The 20,000-nt window shown below is 44.3% G+C and overlaps 1 protein-coding gene across 1 annotated transcript in view; it reads left to right on the forward strand.

The window, feature by feature from the left end:
- Nucleotides 1-20,000, forward strand: part of snx27a (sorting nexin 27a) — a 51,284-nt gene that overhangs the window by 31,006 nt on the left and 278 nt on the right. Inside the window, exons 8-13 of the mRNA XM_063185810.1 lie at nucleotides 4,232-4,321; nucleotides 6,784-6,933; nucleotides 11,647-11,775; nucleotides 12,425-12,484; nucleotides 13,019-13,067; nucleotides 19,311-20,000. The exon at nucleotides 19,311-20,000 is cut by the window's right edge and continues 278 nt beyond it. Of these exons, the coding sequence (XP_063041880.1) occupies nucleotides 4,232-4,321; nucleotides 6,784-6,933; nucleotides 11,647-11,775; nucleotides 12,425-12,484; nucleotides 13,019-13,067; nucleotides 19,311-19,378 (546 nt within the window). The 3' untranslated portion in view covers nucleotides 19,379-20,000. The remainder of the gene's footprint in view (nucleotides 1-4,231; nucleotides 4,322-6,783; nucleotides 6,934-11,646; nucleotides 11,776-12,424; nucleotides 12,485-13,018; nucleotides 13,068-19,310) is intronic.

Genomic DNA, 20,000 nt, shown 5'->3' on the forward strand with positions numbered 1-20,000 from the left:
TACTGAGAAATTCTTGGTGCGCGTGTAACTGTTGCGTCCTTGACCGAGAAAGTAAGTTGTTGTGATGTATCAAGAGTATCCAAGGTAAAGTCTGTGTACCACCAAGAAGGATGAACCACATCCAACAGGATTAACTGTGGATGCAAGAGGAAGCTGTATGAAGTCTCTGAAAGGGATGTTTGGGTGCTAACACGGACTGTATCCAAAAAACATAAAACCACAGCCGTCCAAATCACGGTAGAATTAAATGTGCACCTCAACTCTCCTGTTTCCACGAGAACGGTCCATCGAAAGCTCCACAGGGTCAATATTCACAACTGGTCACCCAAACATCCCTTTCAGACAGCTTCCTCTTGCGTCCACAATTAATCCTGTTCTCTTGATACATCACAAAGACTTGCTGTCTCGGTCAAAAAAACAGTTACACGCGCAACAAAAAAATCACCCATAATGTTGTGTGTATTGCAAAATTGTGAGCAAAACTGTACTCTTACCCTACTAATTGAACCTTCACACTTCACCTTACTGGTGCAATGTGCATTAATGAAGATTTGCCAACAGGTTGGTCCACTTGAGCCATGAAACCTCCCAAACTAAAATGACAGGTGTCTCAGTTATTTTGTCCAACCACTGTAGTAGTGGTGTAGTAGCAGTAGTAGTAGCATTGCAGAAGTACAGTATTGCACGTGAAGCATGCATATCTCAGTAATGATCTGAAACATGACCTCGATGTTATCAGACCTTTTGATTTACACGGTGTGTGTGTGTGTGTGTGTGTGTGTGTGTGTGTGTGTGTGTGTGTGTGTGTGTGTGTGTGTGTGTGTGTGTGTGTGTGTGTGTGTGTGTGTGTGTGTGTGCGTGTGCGTGTGTGTGTGTGTGTGACAGAGACAGAGACAGAGACAGTGTGTGTGTGAGACAGAGACAGTGTGTGTGTGAGACAGTGTGTGTGTGAGACAGAGACAGTGTGTGTGTGAGACAGAGACAGAGACAGATGAAAGGTGGTATTTCCTGTATCTAGTGCTAGGCAGCCTTTGTTCCCAGTGGAGAATGGGAAACGGTGATGGTGCAACTCTCTCGTGCTCTCAGCGGTCGCCTTTTGTTGCGTCATGGCACATTTTCTCCATTCCAATCGTGCTCTGTGTTAGTCATGGTGAGCAGTCTGCTGACGTGCCGCTTTGTAAACACTTCCATTGTGATCACCTATAAAATTCATAGCTGTATGTCAAAAAAACATACAAAAACGATAATTTTAAAGATACCCATTAACTTGACCAAGATCCTTTGTACTCTTGTGACCGGTGCCATTCACATATCAACTACAACAACAATGCAAACATTTATCTAAATAATCGTGATTATGATTTTTCGTCCAGCCCTACATTCACATATCAACTACAACAATGCAAACATTGTTGCGGTCAGTTTCAGAGCAATTTTCTGAGCTATAAAGCCAATGGCCGTATAATGTTTTGTTCAGCTCAGTAGACTGTCTACAGTAGCTATCACACCCTCTACTTGTAGATGTTCACAAGAAGCAGGCATTGCCTAAAGATAGCCTATACAGTAGATTACAAGAAGCAGGCATTGCCTATAGATAGCCTATAGATTACAAGAAGCAAGCATTGCCTGTAGATTATAGCCTGTAGATAGCCTGTAGATTACAAGAAGCAGGCATTGCCTATAGATAGCCTATAGATTACAAGAAGCAAGCATTGCCTGTAGATTATAGCCTGTAGATTACAAGAAGCAGACATTGCTGTGTATCAGGCGCTCTTGTGGAAGTGAAGTGAGTTTCTGTTGAAGTGAGAGTGATCAGGCTGCGTAGGGGTTGTTTGTGTTGGTAGGATTGTGTGTGTGCAGCCATACTACACACAAACTGGTTTTCATATCCCTTAGACACACACACCTACCAAGCCATAGGCAAATACACCCGGGGAATCTCTCTCTCTCTCTCTCTCTCTCTCTCTCTCTCTCTCTCTCTCTCTCTCTCCCTCTCTCTCTCTCTCTCTCCTCTCTCTCTCTCTCTCTCTCTCTCTCTCTCTCTCTCTCTCTCTCTCTCTCTCTCTCTCTCTCTCTCTCTCTCTCCCTCTCTCTCTCTCTCTCCCCCTCTGTGTCACACCCACAAACCATAGGTAAATACAGTCTAACACACGCACTCCACAGGCTCTTGGACTTTGTGTGCATAATTGTGCACCTGAGCAGAGCTTGAGCATTTGGAATCTGGCTGACTTTATCAAAAGGCAACAGGATGTTTATGTGCGTTGGCAAGGCAACCACAAAAACTTAAACTGCTTGCATGAACTCAACCAAGGATAAATACTGAATAAGGATTAATCATTGCTTACACATACACACGCATGGGCTTAGACTTCTGTGCACACACACACGCACGCACACACACACACACACACACACACGCAGACACACAGACACAGACACACAGACACAGACACACAACACACACACAGTACACACACACACACACAGAGACACATACACACACACAGATACGCATACACACACAGAGAGACGCATACACACACAGAGAGACGCATACACACACAGAGAGACGCATACACACACACAGAGAGACGCATACACACACACAGAGACACATACACACACACAGAGACATACACACACACAGACACATAAACACACAGACACAGACACACACACACACACACACGCACACGCACGCACGCGCACGCACGCACGCACACGCACGCACGCGCACGCACGCACACGCACACACACGCACACACACGCACACACACGCACACACACGCACACACACGCACACACACTCACACAGACACAGACACACACACACAGACACACACACACACACAGAGACACACACACACACACAGAAAAAGTGACTTGTGTCCCCACACCTCTGCCTCATAGCCCTCCATCCTGCCAGCAGCTTACCTCTGTTGTCATGCAGGTTTTCAGTCAGCGGCTCTCCCATCAGACCTGATGCAGGTCAGAGAGCGCAGCTCTTTAGAACTGTTTCAGGGTCAGCTCTGGCCACATGCCACTGCCCGAGGTAACGCAGTCAGTCTTCCACCCGTCACAAACGAGAGAGAGAGCAGAGAGAGCGACTAAAGGGAGTGTGTGTGTGTGTGTGTGTGTGTGTGTGTGTGTGTGTGTGTGTGTGTGTGTGTGTGTGTGTGTGTGTGTGTGTGTGTGTGTGTGTGTGTGTGTGTGAGTGTGTGTGTGAGTGTGAGTGTGAGTGTGTGAGTGTGTGTGTGTGTACCTGGTTGTCTACATGTGGTGTGTGTAAGTGTAAATATTGCAGGTGGGTGTGTATGGTGATGTCTGAATGTTGCATCAGCTTCTGACCCTCCACTCTCTTCTGTGTCCTCCTCTCTTCCCTCTACTCCCTTATTCTCCAATCTCTTGTCATCTTTACTTTTTCATCTCCCCTCCTCTGCATTCTCCTCGCCTCCTCTCTTCAAGTCTCTCATCCTTTCTGATCTCTCCGTTCACCCCTCCTCCTCCTCCTCTCCTCTGCATTCACCTTGTCATCCTCCTTTTCCTCTATCCATTCCTGCTCTTCTATTCCTTCTCTTCTGCATTCTCCTTGCCTTCTCCCTTTCCTCTCCACTTTTCTGTGTCTTGTCCTCTCTCATCTCTCCATCCTCTCTGCTCCTCTTCCTCTCCCTCTATCCTTCCTCTTCTGTTTCCGGCTCTGGCACCTCATTTCTTCTTCTCCTTTTCCCCCCTCTCACTTCTTCTCCATCTCTCACCTCTCCCTCTATCCCTCTTTTCCTCTCACCTTTTCTATCTTTTCATCTTCTCTTTTATCCTCTGATCCCATCGTCTCACTCCATGCTCTCTTATCTGCCCATGCCCTCCTCCCCACTTTTGGGGACTTGCACTTTGAGGTTTTTAAAATGATTGTTGATCGTATTATGAAAAAAGGGACTTCCGGTCTGGCGAAATCACAGATGGCCACATAATCACAGTGCTCCTCTGTGATTTGATTAAAATACCCCGGATACATCCAAGGAGATACTGAAGTAAAGCTTTTCGGAATGAAAATGGGAAGGAGTGCCACAAAGAGCAAGATATTATTATGAAAAAAATTATGTGCAGTTGCACCAGTTTGTCCTTGAAATAGCTGTCGCTGCTTAATTGGCAATAAATCAACCAAATGAACTAATAAACTCCTCTTGTCTTCTCTCGTCTCGTCTGGTCTCCTCTCCTTGCGTCTCGTGTGCAGGCGCAGGACGATGTGAAGAAGGGCTTCATCAAGGCCGAGGATAAATCCTACCAGCTGCAGAAGCTCGCGGAGCAGCGCAAGATGGCAATGGTGAGATTCATGGTCTTTTTTTGTTTCTCTCTCTCTCTCTCTCTCTCTCTCTCTCTCTCTCTCTCTCTCTCTCTCTCTCTCTCTCTCTCTCTCTCTCTCTCTCTCTGTCTCTCTTTGTGTCTCTCTTTGTGTCTCTCTTTGTGTCTCTCTTTGTGTCTCTCTCGTTCTCTCTCTGTCTCTCTCTCTCTCTCTCTCTCTCTCTCTCTCTCTGTCTCTGTCTCTGCCTCTGTCTGCCTCTCTCTCTCTCTCTCTCTCTCTCGCTCTCTCTTTCTCTCTGTCTCTCTGTGTCTCTGTCTCTCAGTGTCTCTGTCTCTGTCTGCCTCTCCCCCCTTCTGTCTCTGTACAGTGGGCGTAGGGGCTCTCTATGCTAGTTAAGTCTAATGTGGAAAGTCGCCCCGTGGCCTCGGTGTGGTCAGCTGACGTGCTACAGACCAACAGTAGCTACACAGGAACCCCCTCATCCCTCATTCCCTCTCCCTGCTCTCATTTCCTACTGCTGGGGTGGAGACTGAGGACTGTGTGTGTGTGTGGGTGGGTGCCTGTGTCTGGCCTCTCAAGTCTGGGGGAGTTCCATCTAAGAGAGAGTGGTGGTGACATTTAGCTGTTGGCCCGCTTGAATCCGGCAGCAAATTAGGTCAGAGGTGCATGGCTGCGTTTCAGGCAGGCAGGGTCAGCAGTTTGAAACAATACTTCAGTCGCTCGCCACCCACGCCTGCCTGGTACAGTATCAAAAAGCTGCCATGATTTTTAGATGCCACCAAAAGTGACCTTTCAGAGTGCATTCCATGTGCAGTGTGTGGCTGTAGACTCAAGTAGTAAATCAACATCATTCAAGGTGAATATTCACTCTGTAATACACACAAAGAGAGGATGGTGACAGTTCTGATGGGGCCAAGATTAAACCCTGACCGATAATTCTGTATCAAACGTGGAGAGAGCAGTGCATAGTTGACAGTAGAGTGCTTGTATTAATCCTGTAATGTCCATTTTCCATGGCAAACATTAGGCTTCGACTGGGGTTGAACGCGTCGCAAAATTTACGGTGCAAAATGATTCATTGAGTCCAGCATGGGTAAAAGTCATTAAAAATAACTATATATTACCCAAACTAGACGAAAGAAGGATGAAAATGTCACAGACTAGGAGAGAATAATAGAGAATATATGGTGGTTAGTGTTACAAACCTGCGATTCCCATTCACAAAATTAACTAGACGTCCTGGCTATATCGCTTGACCCCTGATGTCACCCCAATGGTGTTTTTGTCATTCTTAAAACAACAGTCCTAATCCAGGCATAAACATTTTATCCATACTAGCCATAACAACTAAATGTTTCATCCTTCACCCAAAATGTTACCTTAGTAAGTCAAAACATAGACAACAACTGGCTGTAACAAACCCCGAAGGAAATTGAGGTGTTGAGTTTAATACAAGTATTCTACTGAAAAAATAGAGGAAAGCAAATGGTAGAATTAAATAAATAGCTGTTTGGAATGTGAATGTATCGTCTTTTGAGACGTCCAATAAACATGGAAACAATTTCAATAGATGTTATCTGTTAGGAAAGGTCAGTAAGAAAATTCCAGCCAATCAACATCATTTGTCAGAAGAAAGGAATGGAGAGGGGTATAATTTGATTGGCTGTGTGAAGCTTGCATGTCAACAGGTTTTTTGCCAAAACCATGGAATTTATCCATCATGAATGAAACAGAATTCTCAGTTCATCTCTCTCTCTCTCTCTCTCTCTCTTTCTCTCTCTCTTTCTCTCTCTCTCTCTCTCTCTCTCTCTCTCTCTCTCTCTCAAAATTCTTTTCAGGTAGTTGTTACTGCCGTGGATGGCAGTATGCACTGCTGTCAGAGCGTATAGACATAAACTCCAGTCTGAATCCATAATAAATACAAGTCATGATTAATATAAATCTGTCTGCGTCAGAGTTCTGAGTCATTTCTGTTTTACTCCCTCATGCTTTCTGATTTCAACTTGTTTTATTGCCTTGGGCACATACGCACTGTTGCCAATGAATACTGATAAGAACTGTCTGGTCATAACAAATATCTGAAGTAGTGTTTGAGTGTTGCTGCAGGCATGCAACGTCTTTGTGTATCTCTGCAATCATAATCAATAGAAATCTCCCCCACTCTCTTTCTTTCACCTCCTCTCTCTACTCTCCCACCCTCTCTCTCTCTCTTTCTTTTGCACCCTCTCCCTCTGCCTCTCTCGCTCTCTCTCTTTACCCCTATCTCTCTCTCTCTCTCTCTCTCTCCCTCCCCCCCTCTCTCTCTCCCCTCTGCCCCCCCCTCTCTCTCTCTCTCTCCCTCTCTCTCTCTCTCTCTCTCTCTCTCTCTCTCTCTCTCTCTCCCTCCCTCTCTCTCTCTCTCTCTCTCTCTCTCTCCCTCTCTCTCTCTCTCCCTCTCTCTCTCTCTCTCTCTCTCTCTCTCTCTCTCTCTCTCTCCACTGTAGTATCTGAGTGTGTTGCGTTCGTGTGAGGGCTACAATGAGGTGGTGTTCCCTCACTGCTCGTGTGATTCGCGGAGGAAGGGTCACGTGATCGCCGCCATCAGCAGCCAGCACTTCAAGCTCCACGCCTGCACAGAGGACGGCACTCTAGAGGTGGGTGCGCTGTAAAAACGCTTTCATTCAAATTACTGTAAAAATGCTGTAATGCAACTACTGTAAAATGCTGTAATGCATACAGTACATACGGTATATGCATACAAATGCATACAATACGGTAGTATTTTATTGTCAGTTTGCACTGAAATTGATTTTGCATCCCTGAGAAAGACTTGTTCAAGACAGGACATACACATAACATCACAAGACTATTGCACATGTGCCACGCTCCACATTCATAGGCACTAACTGACAAAAACAGACGGAGGACAGAGGCCTATATACAGACATACATATATTACACGTAGATCCCATTGAGTTACCTTTTTCCAAGGAGTTTATGATAGTCACCCCTGCAGATTATTGCAGTAAGTGCTGAAGCACTGCAGTTTTGATATTGCATGGACAACAAATTATTCTTTTTTGTGAATCTCTGTCCTGCTTGTAGGATTGAACATTCAATGTTAAGATTAAAGCTAGCTTTTAAAAATCTAGAAAAAGTTATGGTAACACTTTATTTTAGGGACACATCTATTAGCACTAATACATAAAATATTAATGCATGTGTAAGTAACTTGTAAGGCATGTACTAAGCAAAATAAGACAGTTGTTAAGCATGTATTCACAAATGTCTTGTTCATGCACAATAAGGGATTTATTACCAATATAACCTTAGTAAGGACCTAGTAGACCTAGATTTCTATTTATGTGTAAGCAGTAAGGGCCAGAATACAATGTGTATAAGCTCCTGGTACACTGTGTGAACAAACCCTGAACAGTGTGAAAACAGATGTGGAATAAGGGTCCCTATTCTAAAGTGATGCATTGCTCAGCCTAGATGGCTTAGGGCCCCCGCACTACCTAGGGCCCCCGCACTACCTAGCCACCCCCCCCGCCCCCCCCCCCCGGGGAAGCAAAGTGTAAGAACATTTCAGATTCTACATTATTCTCAGTAGGTATGAAGATCTCACTTATTCTACTCATTACATTAACAAGTAATTGGAAGCTTTATATAGCAAGGATTGGACGTAAAGTTATCAATGACGGTGGGTGGTGAGATGTCATTTTTTCATACACCAATTACTTTTAATTGTAAAAACCCTACAATAAATGCAGAATATAACGATGAGTAATAGTTTGGAAGCGAAACTAAGCTATTCCTTTCTGATAAATAAGTTAATGTTTGAGAAACTTAGCTACAAGAAGTGCAGTGCATGATGGGTACGCCCTTAGTCAGAAATGCAATGCATGGCCAATGCAGCAATGATAATATTTCTGTTGTTACGTACATGGCAAATTGTTTGGATAGCAACTCAATTTCACAAGTGAGGGGAGGAGCTAAGGACGTAGGCTCAGAGCTGGGTAGGTTGTCTATTGGCCTAGATTGCGTACCCATCATGCACTGCACTTCTTGAAGCTAATGTTCTCAAACATTCACTTAATTATCACAAAAGAGTAGTTTAGTTTTGCTTCAAAACTATTATTCTAATGTCCTGCATTTATTTTGGTTTTTTTTTTACAATTAAAACTCAGTGGTACATGAAGAAAAATTACATCTCACCAACCCACCGCCATTGACAAGTGTACGTTAAATCCTTGCTATATATAGGCTCTTGTTACCTCCCTCTCATTGATATGAACAAGAGAAAACTAGATGACTCAGCTGGGTAAGTGTTAATTATTTGATATACACTTACACTTTGTAGATCAGGGGGGCTAGGTAGTGCAGGCCTGGGTGGTGTGGGGGCCCTAGGACTTTGGTAGTGCAGAGGCCCTGAGCCATCTGGGCTGACCAATGCATCACTTTAGAATAGGGACCCTTATTCTGCATCTGTTTTCACACTGTTCAGGGTTTGTTCACACAGTGTGTCGGGAGCTTATACACATTGTATTCTGCCACTTACTACTTACTAATAAATAGAAATATAGGCTTACTGGTCCTTACTAAGGTTATATTAGTAATAAATCCCTACTTGGGCATGAACAAGACATTTGTGAATACATGCTTAACAACTGTCTTATTTTGCTTAGTACATGCCTTACAAGTTACTTACACAGGCATTAATATTGTATGTATTAGTGCTAATAGATGTGTCCCTAAAATAAAGTGTTACCAAAGTTATTTTACCATCTATAGCCTAGTGACCGGCGGCGGCCGCTGACATGTGCGGCCCACCTTCACCTCTTGGTTTCAAAATGTGGCCCACTTGAAAAAATAATTGAATAGCCCTGTTATACAGTTTCACATGAAATATGACGTGTTTTGTGAAGAAATCGTAGAAAATATATTTGCAATACAACAAGTTATATTTGCAGGGAACCTAGTGAAGGTGGGGTCTGTTGTAAAGGTGGCTTCCTTCAATATAGGCCTAAAGTACAGGGGGAAATCCTGGTTTGTGTTCAAATTTTATAAAGGCCTCCTAGGCCCGTACTATGAAGTGGCACTCGAATGAAAACGGTTCCCCGCCCTTGTTATTGGTGATAAATTGGTTCAGCAGAACTTTTAGTGATAAATTGGTTCTTGGAAGAACGCCAATTTGAGGGTCCCTGAAAGAACCCAAAGGTACTTTGAGATTATTTATTTTCAGAACATTGGGGAACCTTTGAAAGTTCTCAGAGGAACCTTAGAGTTCTTGCAAGAACTAATCTGTCACCTATCAGGTGTATGTACGTGTGTGAGAGTGTTGGTTTACACATGAGTCATGACTATGCATGCATGTTGCCACCCAGGCTTTGAACCAGCTGTTTTTTTCCCAATCGGTTCGTTACAAACAGAAACTGAATTTTAACCTATCTGGTTTTGTGTTCCACCGGTAAGTTGATGTTCCCTAACCAGTTTGAACAAAAACAAAATTGTTCTTGGAACGGTTCATTACGTCCGCTGTCAGGTGTTTAACAAACCAAATGTAATACTATTACAACCTTCACTAAATAAGAAAACAATTATTTAAGACAATTATTATTTCAAATCTGTCACTTGTCAACAAAAACGTCAATGACATAGCAAAAGTCAAGTGCCTATGCCACTCAGTGGACAACAACAAAACTCCACATGACATCATCACGAGGAACAAAACGAAAAACAGTATTAACCGGTCACCATTATTTTTAATAAAGTGTTCCTGTTTTTGAACATAACAAACAATTACGTTTCTGGTTTTGATTTGGTTCCATGTAAAATAGAAAAAGTTCCCAGTTTTCATTTTTCATTCTTTGAACCGGTTCAAATCACTGTTTACCACATTTGTTTCTGTTAGTTCCTGATAAAGCCACATCTAACCGGCTGCCTCTGAAGAGCTGTCTTGCTGAAAGGGGAAGGATGTTACTATACGGAATTCTCGAGAAATATCCAGACCAAAGTTCACATGAAGTCTCATGTGATAGTCAAAAGGAAACTCTGGCTTTTTAAAACCACAGTGGCTTTTAAGATCACGCTGGCGTAAGGCGTGTATATAACTACATGGAAATGTGTGTGTCTGTGTCTCTGTGTGTGTGTGGGGGGTTACTCTTTCTTTAAAGGTGCACTGTGTAGAATGGTAGCCTCGCGAGCCATCCTACGTACTTCCGCCAAAGGATTGGCTCCACTACTGTAGTCTGGCCGTGCTTCTCTGTGGAGTGCTTGCAGCAGTAGAATTTTGATTGCAACGCCCCCCAGAAAACAGCCAATAATCGAATACGCCCCCCACGTGGGGACGAAAGGGGGAGAACGCTCGTGACAATGACGTACACATCTGCGCCAGAGCCATTGGTCTGCGCTATGTTGTTGTTGAGTAACTGCCAGCGATTGGGTGAGAGGTGTCCAATAATTTCAAACTATAACTGAGTGCAAACTTCCTGCTTTCTACAATCGCTTCAGAGCAAACAAATGCCAGACCATAAATACGAAATGAAATGGTAGTATTATGGGATGGTCAGGACCAGGCTAGTAGAATGGTGGCTAGAGTAGGTATTGCAACTACAGTATGCTGCTCATTGAAACCGTGCTGCCTACTGCCAAATGAAATCTTAAACTAGTATAACCAAAGTGCAGTAAGTTTTGCAGCTAAAAATGGCTATTTCTGGAAATTCAGACAATGAAATTATGAAAAGTATAATATTGTATGAATGAAAAGTGTAAGATTCCCAGTCATAAGGAAGATATGAAATTTGATGGGGGGTGGCAAGTATTTGTGAAAAGGGTAACATTTGTGAATGGACAGCATGAACTCTGTAAATAATATACTAAAAATCTTACACAGCGCACTTTTAACTACCTCAGTACCAGGTGCATGGGAGTCTGTGCATATGCGTGTGCATCAGGGGTGGAACTTACGTTTTTTCCCCACCTGTCACGGTGGCAGGTAGATTTCAAAATCTACCAGTCACTCACTGTTTTTGCCAGTCAAAGTGACTGGTTGGTTGAAAAATGTACCAGTCACCACTGAAATTTACCCGTCATTGGCAGGTGGACTGGTGCTTATTTCCATCCCTGGTGTGCATCTGTCTGTCTGAGCAGCCGTGGCCTAATGGTTAGGAAGGTGGTATTGAGAGCAGAGAGCTGCTGGTTCAAATTCCACCCTTACCTCTCCCTACACCCCCATCAAGGGCTGAAATCCCCTTGACGGGTACTGTAACCCATACCCTGTACATTTACTGTCAGTCGCATTGAAAAGCGTCAGCTGAGTGCAATGTAATTTAATGGTGTGTGTGTGTATGTCTGGTCCTCTCCAGAACCAGGTGATAGCGTTTGAGTGGGCAGAGATGCAGCGCTGGGACACGGACGAGGAGGGCATGGCCTTCTGCTTCGAGTACGCCCGGGGAGAGAAGAAGCCACGCTGGGTCAAGATATTCACCCCTCACGTACGACACACAAACACAGACAGACGCGCGCACGCACGTGCACACACACACACACACACACACACACACACACACACACACACACACACACACACACACACACACACACACACACACACAGACACACACACACAGACAGACACACACACACACACAGACACACACACACACCGGCACATGACATGCACCCACATTCTACTTCGAATACACTGTGCTGAGTCACACCACACACGTACACACATACTCGCTCTCACACTCACAGACATGCTGCTACATACTGCTTACACATTTTTTATATTTTTTTATTTTACCTTTATTTAACCAGGGAAATAAAATCACATTGAGAATAAAATTCTCTTTTACAAGTGAGCCCTGGCCAAGGCGGCAGCACACATCACAATTACATTTACAGACAAAACAGAACAAATCAATATGGAAGAAGAGATAAAATTACACAATAAAAACCATAAAATAATAAACATAAAACAAGATTAAAAGTTTTGTTTATAAGTATAAAGTATTAGATTGATAGACATGCCAGTAAAACTCCTGTTCCTATTCTTTTCTCGCAGCTCTAAGCAAGTAATATTTCAGCATACTTGTTTATTATTAACCATTCATAAAATATGTGTGTGTTTTACCTCCACAGTTTAACTACATGCAAGAGTGCTTTGAGAGGATCTTTTGTGAACTGAAATGGAGGAAAGAGGTGAGCTGACACAAATCACACGCCCCCAGCATTAGCACGTAGATGTGTGTGCGTGCACGAGTGAGAGAGAGAGCGTACAACATGACACAAATGACACACCCCCAGAAATAAAATGAAAAATCGCATTATATTTCTGCTTTAACATTATCCAACCTTCAGGAATCCAATTTACATTTTATGTTCCTGTCTGTCTCTCTCTCTCTCTCTCTCTCTCTCTCTCTCTTTCTTTCTCTCTCTCTCTCTCTGTTTCTCTTTCTTTCTCGCTCTCTCTCTCTCTGTCTCTCTTTCTTTCTCGCTCTCTCTCTCTGTCTCTCTTTCTTTCTCGCTCTCTCTCTCTCTCTCTCTCTCGCTCTCTCCCTCTCGCTCTCTCTCTCTCTCTCTCTCTCTCTCTCTCTCTCTCTCTCTCTCTCTCTCTCTCTCTCTCTCACACACACTCCATTACTCTTGTCCCTCTCTCTTTTTTTCTCTCCCCCTTTCCGTCTCATTCTCTGTCCTCTGTCTTTCTTGCCCCCTCCCCCCTCCTGTTGGTTACAGGTTGAGGAAGAGGCCTCTGACAAGGACAATAAGAACTGCAGTAATAATGGTAAGCAGCACGGCCCAGTACACTCCACAGTAAGAACTGATGTAATAACGGTATGGATGCCACAGTATGTTCCTGGGTAGAGGTGCACCGAAATAAAAATTTGTGGCGGAAACCGAAACCGAAACAGAAACCGAATAATAATTAATCACTTGGCCGAATTTCAGTTAAAAGTTATGAAAAGTTAGGTTTTTCATTATTTTAAAATATTGCTTAAATCAACGTCTCAAAATAAATGTCTAGACATGTTTTTCAATGTAAATAAATGTTATTTGAAATCTTCAAATGTTCGAGTTGACCTAAATTGGTGTCATTATTGGTCATTTTCAATACATTTTCTATTCAGCATCTGATTCGGCCGAAAACCGAAAGTGTCTTTTTGCATTTTTGGACGAATATTTTCGGTGGCCGAATTTTCGATGAACCTCTATTCCTGGGTACATCCCGTTATACTAACTCCCATCCTTGACCTATGTTAAGAACCGTATTTAGTCTCTTAATTTATACAGTTGTGTTTCTTTTTTTAAATGTGATGTAATGTTTTTTTTTTCTCTATCTGTATTGGCCATGATATAGCCATAGCTGCTGAAATGGCAATAAATGTAAACAATCAACAATCAATCAACCCATCCCTGACCTGTGCTTGTGGCCCTGCGCTTCATTGATGCCCCGAAAAACAACAGTTTCCCAGCTGTTAGCCTAGCTACAACGTTTGGGGAATTTTTCCCATCGGCAATCCCAATTGAAAATGAGAAAATGTCCTTTGCAAGATAATTGAGTTAAACTTCAGTCGTCAATGATGCCGTGCGATGTCACCATGAGGCCACAAGCACAAGGGAGGACGGGAGTTTGGATAATGGAAAGAATCCTCCGTCTCGTCTTTGCTCCTCGCTGCTCCTACTCTCCTCCCCTCCCTGCTCCTCTCTGATCTCCTCTTTTTATTCCTCTCGTCTTGCGCCCACCATCTCTGCACATCTCTCTTGTCCTTGCCCCACTTTTTTCTCTCTGCTACTCTCCTCCCTCGTCCCTCCACCACCCCTCTCTCCTCTCTTCAGTGCTCTTCCCTGCTCCTCTCCTCTAATGGACTTCCTCTCTCCGCACCTCCTCGCCTTGCTCTACTCTTCTCTCCTCCTCCTTTCTCCTCTCTGTTCCTCTCCTCTCCGCACTTCTCTTCCATTCTCCTCACGGTTCCTCTCCTCACCACTCTTAATCTTCCATTCTCCTCCCTGCACCCCTATTCTGTCCTCTTCTCTTCTCTTCTCCCCTCTTGGCCATAGCCATAGCTGCTGAAATGGCAATAAATGTAAACATCATCATCATCTCCTCTCTGGCTTACTCTTCTCCTCTCTTCCCTTCTCCTTTCTGTTCCTCTCCTCTCTGCTCCTCTCCTCTCTGGCCTACTCTTTTCCTCTATTCCCTTCTCCTCTCTGCTCCTCTCCTCTCTGGCCTACTCCTCTCCTCTCTGTTCCTCTCCTCCCTGCTTCTCTCCTCTCTGGCCTACTCTTCTCCTCTCTTCCCTTCTCCTCTCTGTTCCTCTCCTCTCTGCTTCTCTCCTCTCTGCCCTACTCTTCTCCTCTCTTCCTTTCTCCTCTCTGCTCCTCTCCTCTCTTCTCTTCCCTTCTCCTCCCCTCACCTCTCCTCCCCTCCCGTCTCCTCTCCTCTCCTCTCTTCTCTGCTCCTTTGTGGCCCTGCTTGTCCTTCACTTTCCTCCCTGCGGGCCCCAAGTCCATGTTTGGAAACAGGCCACAGTTGCTTGTGTCTGTGTGTATTTTGCGTCTCACACACACACACACAGTGTACATTCACCTCATCTGGCTCCCTCTGCTTATCTACACAGCATTTGCATGTTGAGCAAAGCAGACAGCAAGAACAGGCAGCAGCAGCAGCAAGACTCTGTACAGCCACAACTGGAGCAGGGGTTGCTCTGTCCATGTAATGGCTTAGTTGCGCAGCTCGACAGGTAGCTAACATTGACGCGACAGGGGCTCTGCTGTAGCACGTTGTAATGGTTTATTAGCGCAGCTCGATAGGTAGCCCATATTGACACAACAGGAATTCTACTGTAGTTTGTTGTAATAGTTTGGTAGCGTAGCTCGACAGGTAGCTAACATTGACACGACAGCGGCTCTGATGTAGTGTGTTGTAATGCCTTGGTAGCGTAGCTTGACGGCTAGCTAATATCGACACACCAGGGGCTCTGATGTAGCGTGTTGTAATGCCCTGGTAGCGTAGCTTGACAGGTAGCTAATATCGACAAGACAGGAGCTCTACTGTAGTGTGTCGTAATGGCTTTCGTAGCACAGCTCGACAGGTAGCCCATATCGACACGACAGGGGGTTCCAGGTGGAGCCGGGAGCTATTGAGTTGGGCTTAATGCAGTTTGAAAGCTGCTTTCTGGGCATGGGCATTCGTGGGGGTTGGGGTTGGGCTGAGGGCTGGAATTGGGGGTAGTATTGTTACTAGCACAGAGAATGTTCCAGTCTCTAACACAGGAGGAGGATTAGAGAGGGGGGGGGCACGAGAAATGTGTTATCGGCCTTTGGCAGTATTTAATTTGTCAAAACATTTCTGGTGAAATAAACACTGAAGTGTATATACGGTACACATGATGTATTTTTAGTAAAATCACACACACACACCACACACACACACACACACACACACACACACACACACACACACACACACTCTCTCCAGGGCTTGACATTGGCCCCTGCCAACTAACCAAATGCTGGTAAAACTTGGCTGTGGCTAGTAATAATTTCAGTGTCACCAGACAATTTTGCAGGTAGCTTATTCCTTGGTAGGACAAATCATATCAGGCTGCATTCTGCTGTTTGCCTGTTGTGTGTCAATTGTTTGCATTTAAGATCAGAAAAAGCTCACTTATTCAGCTTCTATTTGTTAGATGTATTTATTTTCCATTTAGAAAGCTATGCACATATCCTCCTGCTGTAGCACCAAATCTTCTGACGTTAGACGTACAGTACTATGATGAAGGAAGAGAAAAAAAACGGTCACATTTTTGGCTAGTAGGATAACTGAATGGCTAGTGACTCGGGACAACCACTAGCCACAGAGGCCGGTGATTGAAAAAGTTAATATCAAGCCCTGGCACACGCACACCTTTTGTCTGCCTGTCCATCTGGCATGAGAGCATGTAGTTAAACTTTGCTTGTTTTTACACACACTCTAAAAATGGTATTTACATAAGATTTTATACCTTCTTAATAATAGATGAACCTAGTGAACTAGTACTTGCTTAGAGCAGTGGGAAGTGAATGTGAAAATGATTTTGTGAGTGTGCATGCACTTGTTGAGGACTGCGCATAAAAGTTGGTCTTTGCCCTCATTGATGTTTTCACGAGGCAGGGACTCACGTGTATGTGCGTGTGCGCGGGTGCTAGTGTGCAAGGGAGAGCGAGAGAGAGAGCGAGAGAGAGAGCGAGAGAGCGAGAGAGAGAGAGAGAGAGAGAGAGAGAGAGAGAGAGAGAGAGCTGTGTGTGTGTTGGTGTGCGTGCGCCCAAGCGGGAGAGAGGTGTGTGTGTGTGTGTGTGTGTGTGTGTGTGTGTTGGTGTGCGTGCGCCCAAGCGGGAGAGAGGTGTGTGTGTGTGTGTGTGTGTGTGTGTCTGATAGAAAGAAAGATCATGTGATGTTTAAATCCACCAGAAAACAGAACAATGAGGAGAGGTCATTGAGGCTATAGCAACCCCCCTCTGACTTGTGGCTCCCTGTAGCCTGCATATCTGTATATTATAAAGTGCTCCACTGTATTTCTGCATACTGCCATATTGGTGTTCCCTGCTCTTGACCCTTTACCAAATGAAGTGGTGATGGCATTCAAGCACCATGCCGGATATCATTATATTTTAAAAGTTCAGTTTGTGGCCTTTTTAGATGCTCATCGTCAAAATTGATATTGCCCATTGACCAACTTGTCCCCTTTCATGAATTTTTAACACCATCATTCATTTCAGATATTAACCCATTGATGCCTGATGTTGCGTTGCGCAACATTGGCCCTGGCGCCTGGAGCGTCATTACGCAACATTCAGGCTCATGAGATTTGAGACATTTTTATCAAAAATCTTTGTTTGTTTGAGATGAATGAACACATTCTAATGAAAGATGAGGGTCTTAGCTTTTAAATGCCTTCGTATTGCATGTTTTTACATGCTTCAGAGGCTGAGATATTTAGGTTTTTATAGGCTGAGGTCAGCTTCTCTTAAAAAGGGGTCAGGCATTCAGCATCCTTTTTTGCAGGTGCCTTAGGCGTCAATGGGTTAAAATATTAATGTTAAGGCTTTAGCCGTTGCTCAAACGGCTAAGGCACTGTAGTGTTTTGCCAGGAATCCAGGTCCCCATCCCGGGTTGTTTCCAAATCCGTCACCGACTTTCTCCCACTCGCTAACTTTCACACTACCCTGTCCATTAAAGGGACAAAAGCCCCTTTTTTAAAAATTACAATATTCATCCATGCATCTTAATTCCTTAATTTCTTTGATTTGTCTTCATTGACATTGACCCAGTGTGTCGTGTGTTATTGCGTGCCGAGCTCATATCCTTGTTTTCTTAAGTTTGAAGAAGGGAATACACACACAAAGCTGGTCAGTGCCAGGATGTTGTCATGTTTCAGCCTCTCAAACAGGTCCAATAACTGAAAACCAAGCGTGTTGGTGTCAACAAAAGAAACAGTTTGCCAACATTTACCGTTCAACAGGGAAGTTAGGGGAATTAACTGTACCCAATCGTATTCCAAAAAGTAATTGCACAGTCCGAGTTCGGTTAACAAGCTCAGGATGCCTTTGCACCATCGGCTCCCGTAAATGCGTAACGTTGTGCACTGTGGAATAGGGCTGTAACGATACACTCAACTCACAATTCGGTTCATATCACGATTTTTGACCTACGGTTCGATACAGCCCGCGATTTCTGAAATGTATCTCCACTGAAGTTTGGGAACACTATCACATCAAATCATAAGGTTGTTTTCTGGACTAATGGGTAATAAAACTTTGAAAGGGCGTATCACGATACTGCCTCCTTGTATCACGATACAGTATTGTGACTCTGTGTATCACGATTTCTCGGTTCGATACAATATCGTTACAGCCCTGCTGTGGAAGCAAAACAACCACATAACCTCATGTTTACAAGCACTGTGAAGTGTGTTCATCTGTACCCTCCACTTCCCCTTCCTACTCTATATTCCAAACAGCTTTGTTTGTGAGCTTAGTTGTCTCATGCTATATGACTCTTTCCCTTCCTCTTCTCTTCTCTTCTCCTCTCCTTCCTCCCTTGTCCTCTATTATTTCTCGCTTACTGCATGTTATCTTTTTCCCCCACTTCCCTGTCTCATTATGCCAATCTCTCTCTCTCTCTCTCTCTCTCTCTCTCTCTCTCTCTCTCTCTCTCTCTCTCTCTCTCTCTCTCTCTCTCTCTCTCTCTCTCTCTCTCTCTCTCTCTGTCTGTCTGTCTGTCTGTCTGTCTGTCTGTCTGTCTGTCTGTCTGTCTGTCTGTCTGTCTGTCTGTCTGTCTTTTTTTCACTTGGTCTCTACCTGAATTTCTTGGTCAGCCTGTCTCTGTCTTTCAGCAGAGTATACATGGGTTCTACATTTTTGACATTTCTGATCTTACGCTACCATTTAATTCATTGGCATTCCGAATTCAAATTAAAACCCATATTTCGCTTTTTTAGCATGTCTGTTACGATATAGTGTCGCAAAAGCATACAAATAACAAAAGGAAAGTGTGAATACAGTTACCTTAACCAATCAGTAACGGGCTTTGCGGGTGAGTTCTGCGTCACCACTCTCAACTGTTTGCTCATTGGCTAAACGCCAATGCAATGCAACGCCAACCGAGCTGGAGGCTTTTGCCAGACGATGTGCGGAGCTAGGATAGTCTGCCAGTGTCTTGCCCCTCCTCACAACATCGTGTTTACAAACACTGCAAACCCATGTATTTGTGCCTCTGTCTGTCTCTGATGTCTGTCTGTTTTTCTGCGCATAGTATCTGTCTGACAAAGACCATCAATATGTCTGTCATTCTGTCTTTCAATAGAGTATCTGTGTCTCTGTCTTACCGGCATATGACTGTCTTTGGTTATGTCTCTCATCAAAGTATGTCGTACTGTTTTTGACAGAATACTTGTCTCTTCCGGACAGTGTCTCTGTCTATTGAATATCTGTCTGCAACTCTGTAGGGTACCTGTCTCTGTTTGACTGTCTTTCTGTCTCTCCACAGAGTATCTGTCACCGCTGGAGCAGCCCCAACCGTGGCGACACGTAGGGGGAGAGATCGCCACCTCCTAAAGGACACACGCACACATACACACACACTCACACAACACCCCCATCAGGCATCCCACTCCTCCTCTAACACACTCCAGTCTCTCTCTCACACACACACACACACACACACACACACACACACACACACACACACACACACACACACACACACACACACACACACACACACACACACAGTGGTCAAACTAAAAAAAACACACTCATCCCACTCCACCGCAGGGCTATTACACTAAGGACCCATGAAACCAGTACAATGTCGATGATGATGGTGGTGGAGGAGGAAGAGGAGGAGGAGGAGGATGAAGATGGTTGATTGACAGACACAGACGCTCATGCCATTCGTAGATGACACTTGATGATGCTCTCCACACATTACCAGGGGCGGGACTTTTGGCTGCTATTGTGCCCCACCATTGGTTGGAAAGAAGCAGAACAGCAGGACTGTGATTGGTTGGATAAGTGCCGCCCTGGACTTGAACGAGTATTTATGGTTTAAATAGCAGGTGAGGGGGGATTGTGTGGTCTTATGATCAGTGTTGTATTTGTCTAAAAAAAAAAAAACAGCTGAAGGCGGGATCAGAATGCTGTCGCTTCATTGGTTGCCATGGGCCAGTATTGCAAC

Source organism: Engraulis encrasicolus, chromosome 20, assembly GCF_034702125.1.
Source record: "Engraulis encrasicolus isolate BLACKSEA-1 chromosome 20, IST_EnEncr_1.0, whole genome shotgun sequence".
Taxonomy (NCBI): domain Eukaryota; kingdom Metazoa; phylum Chordata; class Actinopteri; order Clupeiformes; family Engraulidae; genus Engraulis; species Engraulis encrasicolus.